Source organism: Parasteatoda tepidariorum, chromosome X2 (assembly GCF_043381705.1).
Source record: "Parasteatoda tepidariorum isolate YZ-2023 chromosome X2, CAS_Ptep_4.0, whole genome shotgun sequence".
NCBI classification, from domain to species: domain Eukaryota; kingdom Metazoa; phylum Arthropoda; class Arachnida; order Araneae; family Theridiidae; genus Parasteatoda; species Parasteatoda tepidariorum.
This window is the reverse complement of record NC_092215.1, coordinates 41,431,841-41,450,562: the sequence shown is the minus strand read 5'-3', so window position 1 is coordinate 41,450,562 and position 18,722 is coordinate 41,431,841. Positions and strand designations below refer to the sequence as shown.

The 18,722-nt window shown below is 29.2% G+C and overlaps 1 protein-coding gene across 1 annotated transcript in view; it reads left to right on the top strand.

Annotated features, from left to right (window-relative positions):
• LOC107440513 (uncharacterized) overlaps positions 1 to 18,722 on the top strand; it is a gene marked incomplete at its 5' end in the record, with an annotated part of 37,538 nt that overhangs the window by 2,860 nt on the left and 15,956 nt on the right. Inside the window, 8 exon segments of the mRNA XM_043047662.2 lie at positions 963 to 1,186; positions 2,078 to 2,277; positions 3,053 to 3,449; positions 4,346 to 4,474; positions 5,025 to 5,153; positions 5,666 to 5,852; positions 7,303 to 7,526; positions 9,480 to 9,677. Coding sequence (XP_042903596.2) covers positions 963 to 1,186; positions 2,078 to 2,277; positions 3,053 to 3,449; positions 4,346 to 4,474; positions 5,025 to 5,153; positions 5,666 to 5,852; positions 7,303 to 7,526; positions 9,480 to 9,677 — 1,688 coding nt within the window.

Below are 18,722 nucleotides of genomic sequence, written 5' to 3'. Positions count from 1 at the left end.
TTTTATATTTATAAAATTTCAAGGCATCAGAGAAAAAAAAACTATGGTCAAAACTACCAGAATATGGTTAAATTTACAGTGTTTCTAGTTCTATAGGAATACCAAAAAGGTCGGCAATTTTTACCGAAGTGTTGTAGGGATGATTTCGATTAAATTAACCATAAAATATAGTGTTATAATATGTGATAATATTTATTAAATGTGGCAAAATTTGGAAATTTTATCTCAATTTCTCAGAGCATGGCATAAAATCCTTCATTCGGTAAAATTTATTTTTCAGTTTTATATTTTTTACTAAATCTTTCCTAATAAGAATTATAATTCTGAAAACCAGAATTTCCGGAAACCATACCACATGATCGGAAAAATTATCTAATACTTTTGGTAATTTTCATACTATACTATTTTTCGATTTTATAAGTACTATTACAGTACAGAACCCGTTATCCGGAAATCAGAAAACAGGAACGAAATTCGATAAATTTTCCCGCCATTTTTTAAAAAAAAGATTTTTTTTCCTCATAAGATTTTAGGATTTTTCTTTCTTTTTTGAAAGATGTTTACCATACCTTCATTTTAGAAATAATCATTACTGTATTACTTCATCGTTTTTTCTTCTTTTTAAGATTATTTCCTAATATTTATTTTTTTTTAGTTGGATTTAACAACAAAAAAAACGGCTTTTTGTAGCGATTCAGAAAACCGGAAAAATCAGCTATCCGGAATAGCGATGGTCCCAATCGTTCCGGATAATCGGTTCCCTATTTCGATTAGAAATGTTATACCATACAGAACGTTAATCTAACCTGAATTGTTTCCTCCGTGTACTTTGCTTATACTAGTAAACTCGAGAAAATATTGTAAAAAGTTTGTCAATGAAAGCATTCTGCCTTTTTGAGAATTAAATTGTTTAAAATACTCTATCATTATCAATGTTATTGATTTAAAATATTTTAATGCAGAGGCTAAAGACTTCAGCGACTTCATTAATCTTGCTAAGCAAGCCCGTGATATTGTTAATGAAGGTCTCTTTGCTTTTGCTTTGTCCGTGGTTGTATTACACCGAGATGATTGCAAGGGAGTTGTTCTTCCACCCATTCAAGAAGTTTTCCCTGATAAGTTTGTACCAGCAGAAACCATCAACCGTGCCTTGAAGGCTGACAAACAAGGCACTGGAGAAACTAAGGTAAAAACATGTCTTTTTTTCCCCGTTTATTTCTATATGACCAACATAATTGAGTCCTTGTCAAAAAAGAAAGTTAAAAGTATCAAAATTTGTTTTATTTGCCGGAGATTACGAAGTGAGGGTGAAATGTAAATTAAGTGAAACATTTCCATGTTTTAATTGGCACTCTAACTGGTTTTGATATTTTTAATTATGTCCTTTCTAATATTGGTTCAGAATTTCATATCATTCTTGTTTTTTTTTTCCTCGCTTAATCCTTTGACGTAGATGGGACATTGATATCTCTTTTATATATTTTTTTCTGACACTCTAATTACAAGTAAAAATATATTTTCGTATTTTTCAATTATAGAAAATAGCCTAACAGTTACAAAAAATCTGTTAGATTACCGGAATTATATTTGCATTAAAATAAAAAATAAAGTAGTTTGAAATTTTTTTTTAATTATTGGTTTGCAAATTAACGAAATTTCATTGATGAATAACTATTTCTCGTAAATCTAAAGAACTGGAAATAATGGCAAATTTGAAAAATTATTGTTTGGAATAGAGCCGAAAAAAATTTTAACTTTGATCCCCCCCCCAAAGAAAAACCAGTATCTCATGCTGTATTTAATAACCATAAATTATTAAAATGCTAATTATAGTATTTTTTACTTATTGTGACCTAAATTAATACAATATAATAAAAAAAGTATAAAAAATATGTTTAATAAAAATTCTGCGTCGTAGGGTTATAGAATAATTTGCGGTCACCACTATATATACCTTTAGAATTTCTTTTCAACAAGGGCTTGAAACATTTATATTAAGGACAATGATAATTAAATATTTTGTCTCATTTACTTATTAAAATGTCAGTAAGCGTACAAATACTGTATTCTTCTATAGATCATTTCCATCCAAAAAACTGGTAACATTCTTGATCCCGAGTATAACCTTGCTTATTTCCGTGAAGATATTGGTATCAATGCCCATCATTGGCATTGGCATTTGGTATACCCTGCCACTTACCGACCAGATTTCTTTGGAAAGGTTAAGGACAGGAAAGGAGAACTCTTTTTCTACATGCATCAACAGATGTGTGCCCGGTATGTATAAACACACTTATTCAGAATTAATTTACTTATTCACAATTTTATTTATAACTATATTGGTTGAACTCCAAGCAGAAGAAACTTTAAGTTTCAAAAAAAAATTTTTAAATTTTTAAGAAAATGAAAGGTCATACTACAGGTGCTTTTTTTTTTCTCCAGTATAAACCAGTTTTGGTTTTAATATTGGTTAGTTGAGTTAGTAGCTTCACAAAAAAAACTTTAACTATCCTCTAAAATTCATATTTATTTAAATTTGTAGGAAATAATTTATTATTTAAAACTTTTTCTTGTAATACATTAGCTAATTTAATTCTTTTTTGAAAAAAAAAAACCTTTAAAGAAGGATTGTAAAAGGGAATGGGCCAGATTAATGTAAAAATTTATGATATCAGATTTTAGTTAACTTGAAGTATCAGAAATCATCAAAATATTACAAAGCTATTTATAAATTATACTTTCCATTAGAATCCCTGTATTCAAACATTTTCGAATAGGTTATATCTTGAACATAAAGCTGATTATAGCATGCTTCTAAACCAAGAGGTTTGAATGCTTAACAGTAACATTTTATGCATTTTTCTCAATTATCCCGTAACAATTATGCATTTTTTTCGCTTATCCCGTAACAATTACGCATTTTTTTCACTTATCTCGTAACAATTATGCATTTTTTTCACTTATCCCGTAACAATAATGCATTTTTTCACTTATCCCGTAACAATTACGCATTTACGCAGCTCTATAGATAATTGAATCTACTTTCTTTCAGATACGATTGCGACCGTTTGTCTGCTGGTCTGCGACGTATGGTTCCTTTCCAAAACTTCGAAGAAAAGCTGGAAGGTTACTCTGCCCATTTAACATCCCTCATCAGTGGTCTAAACTATGCCTCTCGACCAGCTGGAATGACCCTCAGAGATATCCGCGAAGTAGATGTACAGGACATGGAAAGATGGAGAGAAAGGATCCTCAGCGCTATCCACACTGGCCAAGTAATTGACATGCACGGTAAGGAAGTACCTTTGGACTTGGAACGAGGTCTTGACATTCTTGGTGCCCTCATTGAATCCAGTCACGAATCCTTGAATAAAGGCTATTATGGAACCCTTCACAACTGGGGACATGTTATGATTGCCAAGATCCATGACCATGATGGACGATTCAAGGTATGTTTTACGGCATTTAAAAGCAAACGTAATATATATACAGTAAAACCTCGCTACAACAATATTTTGGGGACCAAATAAATATATAGTTGTCTAGGGATTTATTGTTATGTCGAGGGCCTACATACTTTGGGGACACGATAAGATTTTTTTTAATATTACTGTTATGTATGTATTAACTATTAAATGTATTTATATATTATGCAAAAAATTAATTTGTAGAGTGTTAATTAAGGTTAAATATTAAAAACAATTGAAATAAATTTAGAAAACAAGATCGAAAGCATACCTGAAAACCATTTTTATTGAAAATAATCTAATATTTTTGCTTGTTTATTCATTTTTTATGGTAAGTCAACCAACAAAGAATGCATTGAGTCCAAAGCATGAAAATGATTTTCGTTTGTGAATGGTGCTCTATCCAACCTCTATAGTTAATGTGATGCTTGTGGTCATTCCTGACTAATATTCAGCTTTTAACATGAAGATAAGAATGTTACATCAGTGACTTCTTAAGAGATAAAAGAGGCAATTCTAAGAATGGAAGTACTTAGGGTGGTCAGCAGTGAATCTTCTCTCGTCAGGAAAGATGGAAAAAATGGCAAACGATGATAAAATGAGATTTTTTTTACATTATTTGAAAACCAATAATAAATGGAGAAAATAAGGCTGAAATCTAGAAAAAAAATCGTTCCACAGGGGTTTATTGCTTCAGAGAATATCGTAATATTGAGAGGAGCATGGCATTAATTCATATGCAAGTTCGTCGAGACCGCGAAACATTATCCTAATAAAGGGAGTTATTCTTGTATTGGATATCGTAGTAGTGAGAGGTCACTGTATATCTCTGTAAGTACGATCATTATTAATATTTTTTCTTTCACTTGAAACTGCAGGAAAACCCAGGTGTTATGGATGATACCTCAACTGCTTTGAGAGATCCTATCTTCTACCGATACCACAGGTGGATGGACAACATTTTCCAGGAATACAAACACCGATTGCCATCTTACTCTGCTAAGGAGGTATATCCATTTTGCTCTTTACTTAATCTCTCTTATTATTTGACATACAATTTTTCTGAGAATTAACTTTAGCCAATAGCTCAGCTTAACCCTGACCCACCCCCCATACGCATGCAGGGAATACTATTGACACGTGCGTGCACGTGACTTCGTCAGTACATAAGAAGAGGACACCAAGAAGAAAAGGTTGAATCACGAAAGATGGCAGCACAATAGGTCGATGGACTGACCTGTGATTTGGTCTAGGGGGATCCCTGAAGCAGCTATGCATTAGTAAAATAAAATTGAATATTAATTGATTGCGCATGTTACAAGTAAAATAAAGGAGGTCCAGATGCTGCGCGCGCATAGCAGCAACTACTATCCATTGCCCCTCCCTCCGACCAGAAGGCTGCAATTCTTAATTATAAAATCGGATGTATAAACTAACATAAATTAAGTCAGATTTTGACTTAGAAGAAACATGAAATTAACTTTAACCAATAACTTTACATTTTCTTATAATTCACATTTGAAAATTATTTACTTATTATTCAATTCTTGTTTTTAGTTGAGCTTCCCTGGCATTCGCGTTACCAACGTCACTGTCAATGCTAAGGTTCCAAATCTGATTCATACCTACAGCAAGGATGCCCTCCTTGAACTGTCCAATGGAATTAACCTTAAGAATCATATCAAGGTAATTCATTTTATTACATTTTCAAATTCTCTTGTTATTTTAGTTCATTAATAAAAATTATTTATTATATAATATTTTTAATTATTTGTATATTATATATTTTTTGTATAAAATTAAAAAGAAATCTCTTTTTCTTCAAGATTTTTTTTTGTCATGTTATTTGCTTGAAAGCACTCAATTTATCAATAATTTCTCCGGCTCAAATCTACATCTTTCTCTGCAGTAAGATAAAGACAAAAATAACATTAAAACTTGCAAAAAAAGCTCCTCAGTTTTAACGTATAATTGATCTATATTCTTAAATATTTTAATATTTTAAATGGGAATAACATTAAATCTCAGATGAAAAAAAATATTTACTGTTGAGACTTATACAAATAACGCAAATTATCTAGATTATTTATTTCCCGTGTTTCATAGATACCAAAATTAGAGAGATAAATTTGAATGACTCTTTATTTCAGGATTATATTTAATTTATTTATTTATTTCATATTTGTTTGAACTAATAGGTTAAATATGAGCATTTGGACCACGAACCTTTCAGCTACAGTGTAGGTGTCACCAACTCTACCGGAGCAGCTAAAAAGACAACTGTCAGAATTTTCTTGGCTCCTAAATATGATGAATTGGGTAACAGACTTGTTTTAGAAGATCAAAGAGGACTGTACATTGAACTTGACAAGTTCACACAGACTTGTAAGTGTAATTTTTATAACTTTCATTTTAGTAAAACTATAAGTAATTTGTTTTATGATTTAATAGTTAAAATATATTTATTATTTCCAAAACATATCAATTTAATGACATATATGCATCAATAACATATATGCATTAATAACATACATACATTAATAGCATATACATACACTCAAACATATGAATTACAAATTTAATGTTTTTTCCTAATGATTTAATATTATTTTAACACTGAGAAAAAATTATGATTAAAACTATTAGAATATGATAAAATTTACTTTCTGGCTCTATGAGAATACTAAACATCTCGTTAATTTATAAAGGAGAGGTTTAGTAATGATTATGATAAAATTAACAGTAAAATATAGTTCCGATTAATATTTTGATTTCATTAATCAGAATAATATCCAGTATGGTGATTTTACCAGAAATTTATTTCTGTGTGGGGCTTGATTTAATTGAATTAACTGAACATTTGTTTGTTAATTTTTTGAAAATTTTAAAAGGTGAAATAAAAATATATCGATACTTATTATTCCACTATGGTTTAATAGAAATAATATAAAGAATTTTGAAATATTTGTTAGTTATTTGAAATGTAAATATTTCACAACTTGTAATTATGAATTGTTCAATTTTTTTTAAGAATAAGATTTTTGATTAAAATGTAATGCTTATTGCCTTTGTTTTGCACTGACGTGTTTTTGATATGACGTCATAAAAAATTATAGGTGAAAGCATAAAGTATAAAAATCAAAACAGAGATTTGTGTAAAATTATACCATCAAATTTAAAGTTTTGAAAAATTTCTCAAACTTCAAATGCAGAAATGCTTTTTGCTTATAATGGGAAAATGTATTAATTGAACAAATGCAATTAGGTGCTTTGCTGTAACATTGCATCTAATGTTTCAACTGAATTAGAATGCATTTTCTAGCATTAATATCACCTTTGCGTGGAATAGTGGATGAAACAATATAACACTCAAAATTAGAATTTTAAAAAATATTAGGTCAACTTTTAAGCTAAAGCCGACAGGGCCTGTGTAGGGGTCAGGGAATTGGTATTGCATCATAAAGGCTCTGAGTTCGAATCCCGGGCAAGGCATGGATGTTCTTTCATTCTCTGTACTATCTGTATTTACTATGGGAACAACGTTGGCCCACCTAATATGGTGCCCTTGAAAAAGTGGCCAACAAATCTGTCCTTCTTATATGACAAAAGGTCATTCCCCAGGCGGGTACTGTGAAAAAAACTTTTATGCTAAAAAAAACAAACTAATTAACTAGAAATAATTTAAGTATATGATAAAGATATTAGGTAAAAGATATCAGATAAAGATATTAGGTTTAAATCTAAACAATACAAGTTGGAATTTCAAATATATTTTACTAGAAAAGTGTTCAAGTGGTTCACAATAAAGTTCTACAGTAATCAATTGTATTTTTAGTGCAACCAGGAAAGAATGTTATCAGCCGAAAATCTGTTGAATCCTCTGTCACACTGTCCAAGGTACCCACATTTGAAGAATTAGAGAAAGGAGAAGGCCTTTCTGATAACAACAATGAATATTGCAGCTGCGGATGGCCCGAACATATGCTTGTACCAAGAGGTACTCCAAGAGGAATGGTGTTCCATCTCTTCGTTATGCTCACTGACTTCGACATGGATAAGGTAAAAATATATCCATCCTATACTTTTAATAATAATAAATCCGCTGCAATTTTAATTTGATGAAGAAAATGTAAACTTAAACTTTTTTTCAAATCTGATTATTTTCAACTATTTCTGATCATCTGTTGTTGTTGTTGTCGTCTGCCATTAAAGTAGAGGGGGTGTGATTGTTCTTGTTTTCCAGTGGCGCCATCCATGGCCGAGAACTCGACTTCTGCCACACCCATACGCCACTACCGTTTATAGGACGGACCCATTCATACATCCATTCATCCACGGATAGTAATTTTGACCTGAACCACAGAACGATCAATCTCCATTTAAGTACCCCCAGAAGTATTGAATTGCTATGGGAATATGGAGGACTTTGTGACCCGATAGATTTAATGTGTACCAGTCACCATTTACTACACGAGGAGTCTTCAGCAGGCTGGATTTGAACTCCCGTTCCCACAAACGTTAGTCCAGCGATCTGCCAACTTGGGTTTCCCGGCTTTCTGATCACCTAATTTGATCATTTCATTCACATTTGATCCTTTTTCAAATAATTTATTTCCTAAAAACATCAGTAATCGGTTGGTTGAGAACATTTTAACGAGAAGTCATAATTACAAATTGTTTAGGAGAACGTTTTTGGGGAAAACCACACTGAGAAATGAAATATGTTTAAAACAATTGAACTTTAAATGTACCGTGTTTCTGGCTTTAAGGGGACACGAAAACACTCGGTACTTTTTACAGAAGCTCTTAGGTAATAGTCTGGTATAATTAACAATGAAATATGGTTTTATAATGTGTTCTAAAATTTGTTGATTTTATCGTGGTACTTTAGAGCATTGCATAAAAACAATTTATTCGATTAAATTTACTTTCCAATTTGTTGTATTTTACTAAGTGTGTAGTAACAAGAACTATAACTTTTAATAACCGGAATTTCCAGTAAACCCTTACTGGACATGCGGAAAAATTCCTAAATGAATTTCTTAATTACAGTATATTTTGGTTTTATTAATCAAAAATATGTTTTTTCTTTTTCTATTAGTAGAACATTTTTAGAAGCCTTGCAAAATATTTAGCCCCCAAAAAACTTTTAACATAAGGGATCACAGATAAATAATAAAGCAAATAAAAACCAAAAAAAAAATTCGGAATTATAACCAATATTTATCAAGATCGGGAAGAGCAAGGGAGTTATTAAAATCATTAAAAAGAACAATTTATTTGCTTTGTGAAGCTGGAATGCATTCGATTTTCGTTTGGAATTGAGTCAAAACTTTATCCTTAAAAAAAAAAAATAAAAAATTTTTTTTTTAAAAAACTTGAACTTTACCTCTTTATTTTTTCTTATTGCAAATGGCGTAATGATATCACATGTGCAGTAATTATATTATTTACCCAAAAACATCAGTAGTTTTATTCATGATCAAGCTTTTGGTTTTTTTAATTAAGAGATGAAAATATTAAAACCTTAAATAATAAACTTTAAGTTAGAAAGGAATAACTATATAATAATAAGCATATTACAAAAAAAGCAGAAAAATTTTTGGGTCTTTCATATCCATTAAAATATACTTTTAAGAAACGAAAGAAGAAAAAAGTACACAGAAACAAAAATTCTGTCCGAATCTTTCTAATTCAGAAATAATAAGAAAGGTGACGTAAAACTCATTAAAACTAGTTAAATTATCAGATGAATCTTAGAGATGTTTCCTATGATGCTTATGGCAAGTTTTGATGCTTTCAGTCTCACCTTTCTCAGTAGTGATTTGTTTGATTTCGATAGCCTTTTTGTCTTTTATCTCTTAAATATTAACTTAAGATCCCCATTGCGTACATTTTTGAACTATATATTTAACATGGATTCTAAATATGTATATTAAAGGCAGTTATTACGCAATACCCTGTGTTTTGTAATTGCATAAACCTTTATACTAATGATGCGCTTATTAACAGGTTGAAGATCAACCAGCAGCTGTTATTTGCTCTGATGCAGTAAGCTATTGCGGAGCTAAGGACCAGAAATACCCAGACAAGCGATCTATGGGCTATCCCTTCGATCGTCCAATCAAGGCCAGAACACCAAGTCAGTTCAAGACCCAAAACATGTCCTTCACCGAAGTCCGAATCCAATATGGTGGACACAAATCTGTATAAATTATACAGAACTTTGAAAACTCTGCTCATTTATCAATGGGTTCTTTTGCAACGGATACAATATTAATTATTTTCCTTCATTGTAACTAAATTGTAATTACGAATTTCAAATAAAACTGATTTCCTTTGCCCTCTAATTTTTTGTTTAAATTTGAATGATTAATACACACTACGAGGTTTGCTTCAGTTGTAATAATTTTAGACGACGAGAAATAAATATTTCTTTTAAATTTAATAAGAATATTTTTTCATGCAGTAATACTTCTTCATAGAAATGAATAAATTTTTATTAAAATAATCAGTTATAAGTGAGTTTACAGAAGTTTAAAATTATGCAGTCTCCTAAATGGTGCTTAAACTATTTTTTACAATAAATATTGTGTTATATGAGGGGAAGCGTGGCAAAAACGTTATAAGGGACAGTATATAAATGATTTAATTTTATAACTACGAACTATGATTACTACCGAAACTAATTTTAAATCTTTATCCCATGACACAAACACTTTTAAGACACAGCTGTTTTTAAGAGAGTCATAATAAAAAACATTATCTTTCACCTTGCATTTGAGCTATAACTTTTCACAGAAAATAGGGCCAAAAAATAAATGGTCTTAGGACATTATTTTTTGGTTGCTGTCTAAAATCAAAATCTTTCTAAATGTCTCAGATATGCGTTTTATCTGTAATTTTTTTAAAAAAAAATGGCGAAAACTGTCAAATTTTACAGAACCTGGCTAAATTTTTGAACTTTTGATTTATAGACAATTAGAAATTAAATAAATGAATTAGCTCAGAAAACAATTACTTTTAGAACATAAAAAATGTCTACTATAGTCAGCCGTTTAAATGTTGCCACGTACTTTGAGCTTTTCATAAAAAATGGAAGTAGTAACTCAATATTTGTAGACACTAAATTTTATACTTTCGTAGTGATTTAACATATTTGCTCCAATAAACCTGTACTTGTAAGACGTAGATATTTTCTGTTAATGGCTAGCTTTAAAATAATGCGTTGTGCAATATAAATATTCAAGTAAAAAAATTTACAAAGACTGTTAAAAAAAATGCTGGGTTTTTTTAATAAAAAAAACGCAGCAAAAATCAGCTGCATCTTTTTTGATAAAAAAAAACCTGGCAAAATTATTAATTTTATAAGAGACAATTCATTTACTAATTCACTTATTTCCATCACAAAGCCCATTGTTTTAATAAGTTACTATCATCTATGAGTTTTAAACTTTAAAATAATGTCATCCATTTTTTACTTGAACTGCAATTTTTAGAAAAATAAGATAAAAATTGTTATCTGTAAGGTTATAAAGAATAAAATTATATAGATCTTCATCAAAGTGTCATTTCTTTGAAATTGTGTTATGCTTTTCCTTGAACTGTAAAAAGAAATATTAAAAAGAAAAATGCACTTAAATTATTTATTTTAAAAAGGGTCATTTTTGAGTTTACGATTAAGAAGGTTCAACTTCGTAGCTTTGTAATATTGAACCCAACCCAAACGAAATAAGCGAAATCCTGGATCAAGCATTAGGACAAACTAACACTCATGGAGGACTTTTTAATGGAACTAACCTTCATATGCGTTACCTCGAAAGAAAAACTACGAAAACTTTCCAAGGTTAGACCGACAGCAAGAGGATTCTAACCCATGATTCATCTCTACCACTGAGAATATTTTAAATCAACACTAAGATCGGTAAGAATTGGAAGCAGAATTCGTATCAACCAGCAAAAGCTGGGATTCGAGTCAGTGTCCATTCATTGGAAGGCGAACGTTCTATCCTCTGACCCACCGTGACTCAATGAGCAGGTATAGATATAGCTAAAATTTACCGAACAAGCTTTAATTCCGAATTTCTTTCATTTACAACGTCAATAATTTAAAATGCATAGTTGCACACGGTGAGAAGTACATTTTTCGAGCATAAATAGGTGATACTTTGGAAACAAAAAATTTCCTTAAATTTAAAGTCTTGAAAATAATCAAATTTTTTTTCGTATATTTATTTAGTTACATTTATTAATATCTTACAGACAACAGTGTAGTTTATTGACATTTGCTCAAGAAAAAAAAATAAAATAGAAATTCATCAAATTTTGAATGCCGGAAAAAAGATATATTAGCTTAGAAGTTTAAAAAACAGTCATTTTAAGCTAATAGTAACTCAACTTGAGCTTTTGCAATAGATGGACCATGAATTGCTTAAATTAATTCTTTTATCCGCTGNGTACGGAATAAAATTGTGTATAATAATCAATCATTAAATATCAATCATTAAATAAATAAATAACTTTGATTACATTCAAGCATATTACAATCTTACATTAACTTGGTATTAGGTTAATATTTGCTTTCCTTCCTTACATTATACTGTTTAAAAAAATTTCTGGTAACTGTGTCAATGTCATGGCATTTATAAGCCAGAAAAATGACAGCCAGGATAATGACAATTTGCCATTTTATAGCGTTTAACTTTACTTTATCATTTTGGCCTAAGATGTTTACATTCCGCAGAAAACAACGAGATTTCTTGAAATAACTCAGATAAATCTATGTAGTTTAATTTATTAATGATTTCAAGAAGACAGGAAAATGACAACATAAAAACCTACTCACCAATTTTTCAAATAGATTTTGAAACAGAAAGTTGATTCTTTATTCATGCAATAAGACGTGTTTAGACAGGATGGTATTCTAATCAATCTATTAGCATAAGATATTGATTGATGGCACTATCTATTTTGGTTATAAATCACTAAATAAAAGTAGCCAGGAAAATGACTGATTTTCATACGACAAACAAATTATTGACAGAAAAAATTATTTTCAACAAAGTTTTTGTTAATAACACCCTCTGCGTATATTCTAGAAAAGCTTACAACGGTTGAGATAAAAAAAATTAGATATTGAAAAATTTATGGGAAGTTTTGAAGCTAGTCATATTATTGGAAATATTGTTTGTGACATACCAGGGAAATGACATTTTGAAATTCAATTAAATTTTTTTAAGTATACAAAAAAGTCAGTGCTAGTACTAGTTCATTTTAAAATGCTAACAGCAATGCTACTTATTAAAATTTAAAAAAAAAGTTCTTTTAGTAGTATAGTATTAGATCTTGGAGCTTAAATTGTCATATTTCGTGAGAATCACTCATTGTCTAAGAGTGCAAACAAGTGTTAAGTTACATGTATATAAAGGGAAACGTGTTTAACATTTTTATGCTATGAAAAGTAATTTAGAACTTAATTTCACAAAATTAAGCCGTATAACCGATTGTTTAGACAAGCATTCTATCTAAGAGTGTTATTCATTAAAATATCACTATATTCTTAGCATTTTAATTGTAAATTTAATTAAGAAAAAAAAGCAGTACAATGCCAAACTTCATCGAAAGAAACGCGGCTAAATTATAGTTTTACGACAAATAACTGAGAAATTGGTTTCAGTAACTCGCAATATAAAACCTGAAATCGTACGATATAAATGTGACTGGAGAGGGTAACTTTTTGAAGGGTCACTTTTTTAATAATGGGAGCAGAATGTCAAATTTCATAGATGAAAACGTGACTAAATGACGTGACTTAACAAGAGACACTTTTTAAATTAACTTGATAATTCTACACCGGAAAGCAATTGTCCAATCCAGCGACATTTAAAGACTAGCTCTCCTGTTTGGCATTTTCTTAAAATATAATAATACCAAATAAACTTGATTCTTCACTCTTTTTTTTAGTTTAGGTAACGAAATTCAATAGAAATTGGTAGGTTGGTACTTTATTAACAATGCACTAGAGATGTACAATGGGCTATTGCCTACAGTTTGTTGTTCAATAAAGCATGTTTCAAATATCTATTGCTTTGCATACATTTATAACACATTCGTAATGTGTCCTCACTTATGTTATGTATGCAAATGCCGAGACATTAGCCTGTTAAGGACTAATCTAATTCCAAGTATTTCTTGAGAAACATTAGTATTTTCTAAAAAAATGAGTTCACTTTTAAATATAAAATATGTTTCAAATAATTAATGCTTTGTATACATTTATAATACATTCTCAAAATGTCCTATTTTTTAAGTTGTGTATGGTTCGTTACACTAGCCAATTAAAACTAATCAAACCATTTAAAAAGAAATTTCATAAGTATTTCTTGAGAGATATGGGTATTTTTTTAGCAAAATTACGCTCACTTTTAAATATAAGACATGTTTAAAATGATTATTTCTTTGTATAAATTTATGAAACTTTCGCAAAGTGTCCTTCCTTAAGAAAGTTGTGCATATTCCGATACATAAGGCTGTTTTGAACTAATCAAACTTTTTTAAAACACTTTCCATATGCATGTTTTGAACGATATGGATATTTTTTCAACAAAATGACACTTTTTATATGAAACATGTTTCAAACAAATATTGCTTTGTATAAATTTATGATGCATTCGCAAAGTGTCCTTCTTTATGAAAGTTATGCATATTCCGATACATAAGCCTGTTTTGAACTAATCAAACTTTTTTAAAACTCTTTCCATGTACATGTTTTGAACGATATGGATATTTTTTCAACAAAATGACACTTTTTATATGAAACATGTTTCAAACAAATATTGCTTTGTATAAATTTATGATGCATTCGCAAAGTGTCCTTCTTTATGAAAGTTATGCATATTCCGATACATAAGCCTGTTTTGAACTAATCAAACTTTTTTAAAACTCTTTCCATGTACATGTTTTGAACGATATGGATATTTTTTCAACAAAATGACACTTTTTATATGAAACATGTTTCAAACAAATATTGCTTTGTATAAATTTATGATGCATTCGCAAAGTGTCCTTCTTTATGAAAGTTATGCATATTCCGATACATAAGCCTGTTTTGAACTAATCAAACTTTTTTAAAACTCTTTCCATGTACATGTTTTGAACGATATGGATATTTTTTCAACAAAATGACACTTTTTATATGAAACATGTTTCAAACAAATATTGCTTTGTATAAATTTATGATGCATTCGCAAAGTGTCCTTCTTTATGAAAGTTATGCATATTCCGATACATAAGCCTGTTTTGAACTAATCAAACTTTTTTAAAACTCTTTCCATGTACATGTTTTGAACGATATGGATATTTTTTCAACAAAATGACACTTTTTATATGAAACATGTTTCAAACAAATATTGCTTTGTATAAATTTATGATGCATTCGCAAAGTGTCCTTCTTTATGAAAGTTATGCATATTCCGATACATAAGCCTGTTTTGAACTAATCAAACTTTTTTAAAACTCTTTCCATGTACATGTTTTGAACGATATGGATATTTTTTCAACAAAATGACACTTTTTATATGAAACATGTTTCAAACAAATATTGCTTTGTATAAATTTATGATGCATTCGCAAAGTGTCCTTCTTTATGAAAGTTATGCATATTCCGATACATAAGCCTGTTTTGAACTAATCAAACTTTTTTAAAACTCTTTCCATGTACATGTTTTGAACGATATGGATATTTTTTCAACAAAATGACACTTTTTATATGAAACATGTTTCAAACAAATATTGCTTTGTATAAATTTATGATGCATTCGCAAAGTGTCCTTCTTTATGAAAGTTATGCATATTCCGATACATAAGCCTGTTTTGAACTAATCAAACTTTTTTAAAACTCTTTCCATGTACATGTTTTGAACGATATGGATATTTTTTCAACAAAATGACACTTTTTANAAATTCCTATATATATATATATATTTCTGAAATAAGAATTTAAAAGTTAAATTTAGAAAAAAAATTTAAAAGTTAAATTTAAAAAAAAAATTTTAACATATTTTTCATTACATTGTACTCTTGTCGGTTCAAAAAGTAAATTATAATGCTTGGAATGATTATGAATACTTAATTTGGGCTATATTAAAACTGCCTACACATATTTTAGTTGAAAATTTAATTTTTGACCTTTGGCCAAAGATCATGATCCTCTGGCCCACAGTGCCACTCATGAAACCCATTTATCCAAAAATAATATCATGCAAACAATAATTTAATTTTTAATAATTCCTTTCTGTTTTTTATTATTTAATTTAATTATAGATAAAATTTTAAATTATGAGGTCTAAATTTTTTATACCATGTCTATGTATTTTCTATGTCTATGTCCTATGTCTTATACTATGTATTTTTCTATTGCAAAATCTAAAGTTTCACCACTTTTTATTCAGTAGAAGACGAGAAAAATTAAAATAAATTATTTTTTAAAAAATCATTTGGTAACTATGTATAAATATTAAAATGGGGCGATTAATATTTAAATGTGTTAACTTACGAGAAACGTGACTTACTCACGCGCAGCTTAAAATTTCATTCATATTTTATTCGCTGACAGCCGAGTGTTATTCTTTTTTCTTTTTAATTAAGAAATACGATGTTTCTTTTTTTAAGTCGACTGAAAATTCATTCGTGATTTAGCAAAGAGATTTGAATAAAACGTTATATTCAACGGATGTTGAGATTTCGAAAACCATGTCTCTGATAGAATGTTGTTATAAATCTGCTTTTTCTAATTTTATTTTAGTAGTTTCATTGAATAATTGGTGCAATTTTAGTAATATACTTACATATGCATTAATTTGGAGTAATATAATTATCAATTTCTTCCATGTGTGTTTTGTATTTACTCGTATAAAGCAATTACAACTTAAATGAAGATAAAAGTTTCGTAAAAGGTGCCGGTTGTATCTTCTTGATTAAAATTGTAATATCAACGATGATTGTGCGAAATCATATTTTAATATTTCATATCACTATAAAGAGAATAGAGCAGCCAAATAAGCAGCAAACATTTAAAAAAGTCTTAAATTTCGCAGAGTGTAATATATCGTCTTGAATGTTTGAATCTTAATTTTTCTTTTTAATTACCTGGCAGCGTGTGCTTTATAGAACTATTTTACCAACTCTTTAATTATACTCTTTCTAAAAAATTAAGTATTTTTTAGGTTGTCGGACGTAAAAAAATACCAAAATTTGCATCAACAATAACCTCATTAATAAACCGCAATTTCAACCTCATTTACACTTCACAAAATCAATAATATAACTCAGAAACAATTTTAGTCTAGATCGGATGAAGTTATTCATTCCTCAAATATACGTATTTGCTTGAAGTGTAGAATAAATAATCCGTACACCTCAAAAACAACCTTCCAAAGCTGGTTGCTCCAAAGAAGTAGATTTTTATCAATCTCAAAACAACCTCAAGTGTAAATAAAACAGCTTCATACACCTTGATTATACACCTTGGGAAGTTGATCTTTTAAAGTTGTTTTTGAAAACAACTTCGAATAAACCTCAAAACAACCTCATATAAATCTCAAAAATACTTTCAATTTTTGTAAAGGTAGTTTCTCATTATTCAAAATATTATTTTTTAAGATGCTAGGTAGATTATTTTTTCAATAATATACTAATATATTTTTTTTAGTATTTTAATTTATGTTTTCCATTAAATTAAATGCTCGTTTTTAAACTATTGTCAAGTTCTTAATAGTAGAAAGTATATAATTGTTGATAATTAAACTTAAGAAATTAAAATTATTCTACTGCTTTAAAGTTATTCGATGCAAAACAGCTGAATATTTACTTAGCATAATATTTTTTCAAAAAAAAGGAAGATAAATTATTGATTATTTTCAAATTGTTTATTATTTATTCGTCGAATGAAAAGTAAATGTACATATGTGCAACGCAAAAAATACAACAGGTTCTGATGTTTTTTAAATGGACAAAAAATTCTGAAATTACTGTTTTATTTTGACGTTCAAACTTATTCTCTCCCTCTAATTTTATTAAGGTTGCCCTTTTAAATGTTGATAATAATAATGATACATAATAATGGTACTTAATATTAACAACTTTTTAATCAAATTTTTTCAACGTTATTATTTCTCAACTTTAGTCCAATTCACAAAATATTGTTATATCATAAATATGTTAAATAGCAAACACTAAAAACAGAAAATTTTAAAACCAGTCTGAAATCATGCTGAATTTAGTCTTGTTGAAATTTCAATTGCAGACGGAATTGTTTGACATCCTTAAAAGTTTAAGATTAGCAGTAAAAACAAATTTACTGCATTGATTTTTTTAGATAGTTATGTCTAATTTCTTACTACTATTTTTCCAATCTAAAATCAACAACTATTATCCTACTTATAACTTATTTTAATACTGCTTTCAGTATTTTAATTTAATATAATGTGTTACTAGCGCTCAAAAATTCGCGTCACGAAGTCATTCATGTCTGGCGTCTCATTCATTTTTAAGCATGATCTCATTCATTTTTAAGCATGGTCTCATTCATTTTCAAGCATGGTCTCATTCATTTTTAAGCACGGTCTCATTCATTTTTAAGCATGGTCTCATTCATTTTTAAGCACTCTTAGCATGTAAATTTTTATCACCATCTTCATTTTTATTGAAGAAAATGTTTCATGAACTCAAATATAGGCACCCAATCGCAAGATTCTCCAAACATGAGTGAGGAAAACAAAAGCAATCTGAAAAATAGGTAAAGTTTCTAAAGAAAAATGGAAAATAAAAGTGAAAACAAAATTAGGAAACCCTCAGTAGCCAGGAGTGAAACAGAAAATGAATACGTTGCCTGCACAAACTTGCTACATCGGACAAAATAGACGTGCTTTGAAATTTTGACTGAAGAAACATAGTAAATAATTCCGTTATCAAGAATATGATAAATCATCTGTTGCCGCACTTTCTTAGAATCTTGGGAATAAATTTAATACCTTGTCAACTTTGCTGCATCGGACAAAATAGATCTGGTATAAAATTTTCGACTAAAAGAGCACAATAGATTTATCCATTATCAAAATTGCGATGAATTATCTATTTTCACACATTCTCGGAATCCTGGCCATAAATTCAATTTCTTCTACCCCTTATTCTTACCACCCCTGTCACATCAGCTCATCTTGATGGCCGGGAATCTTGTTATATTCCTAATGAAAGCAG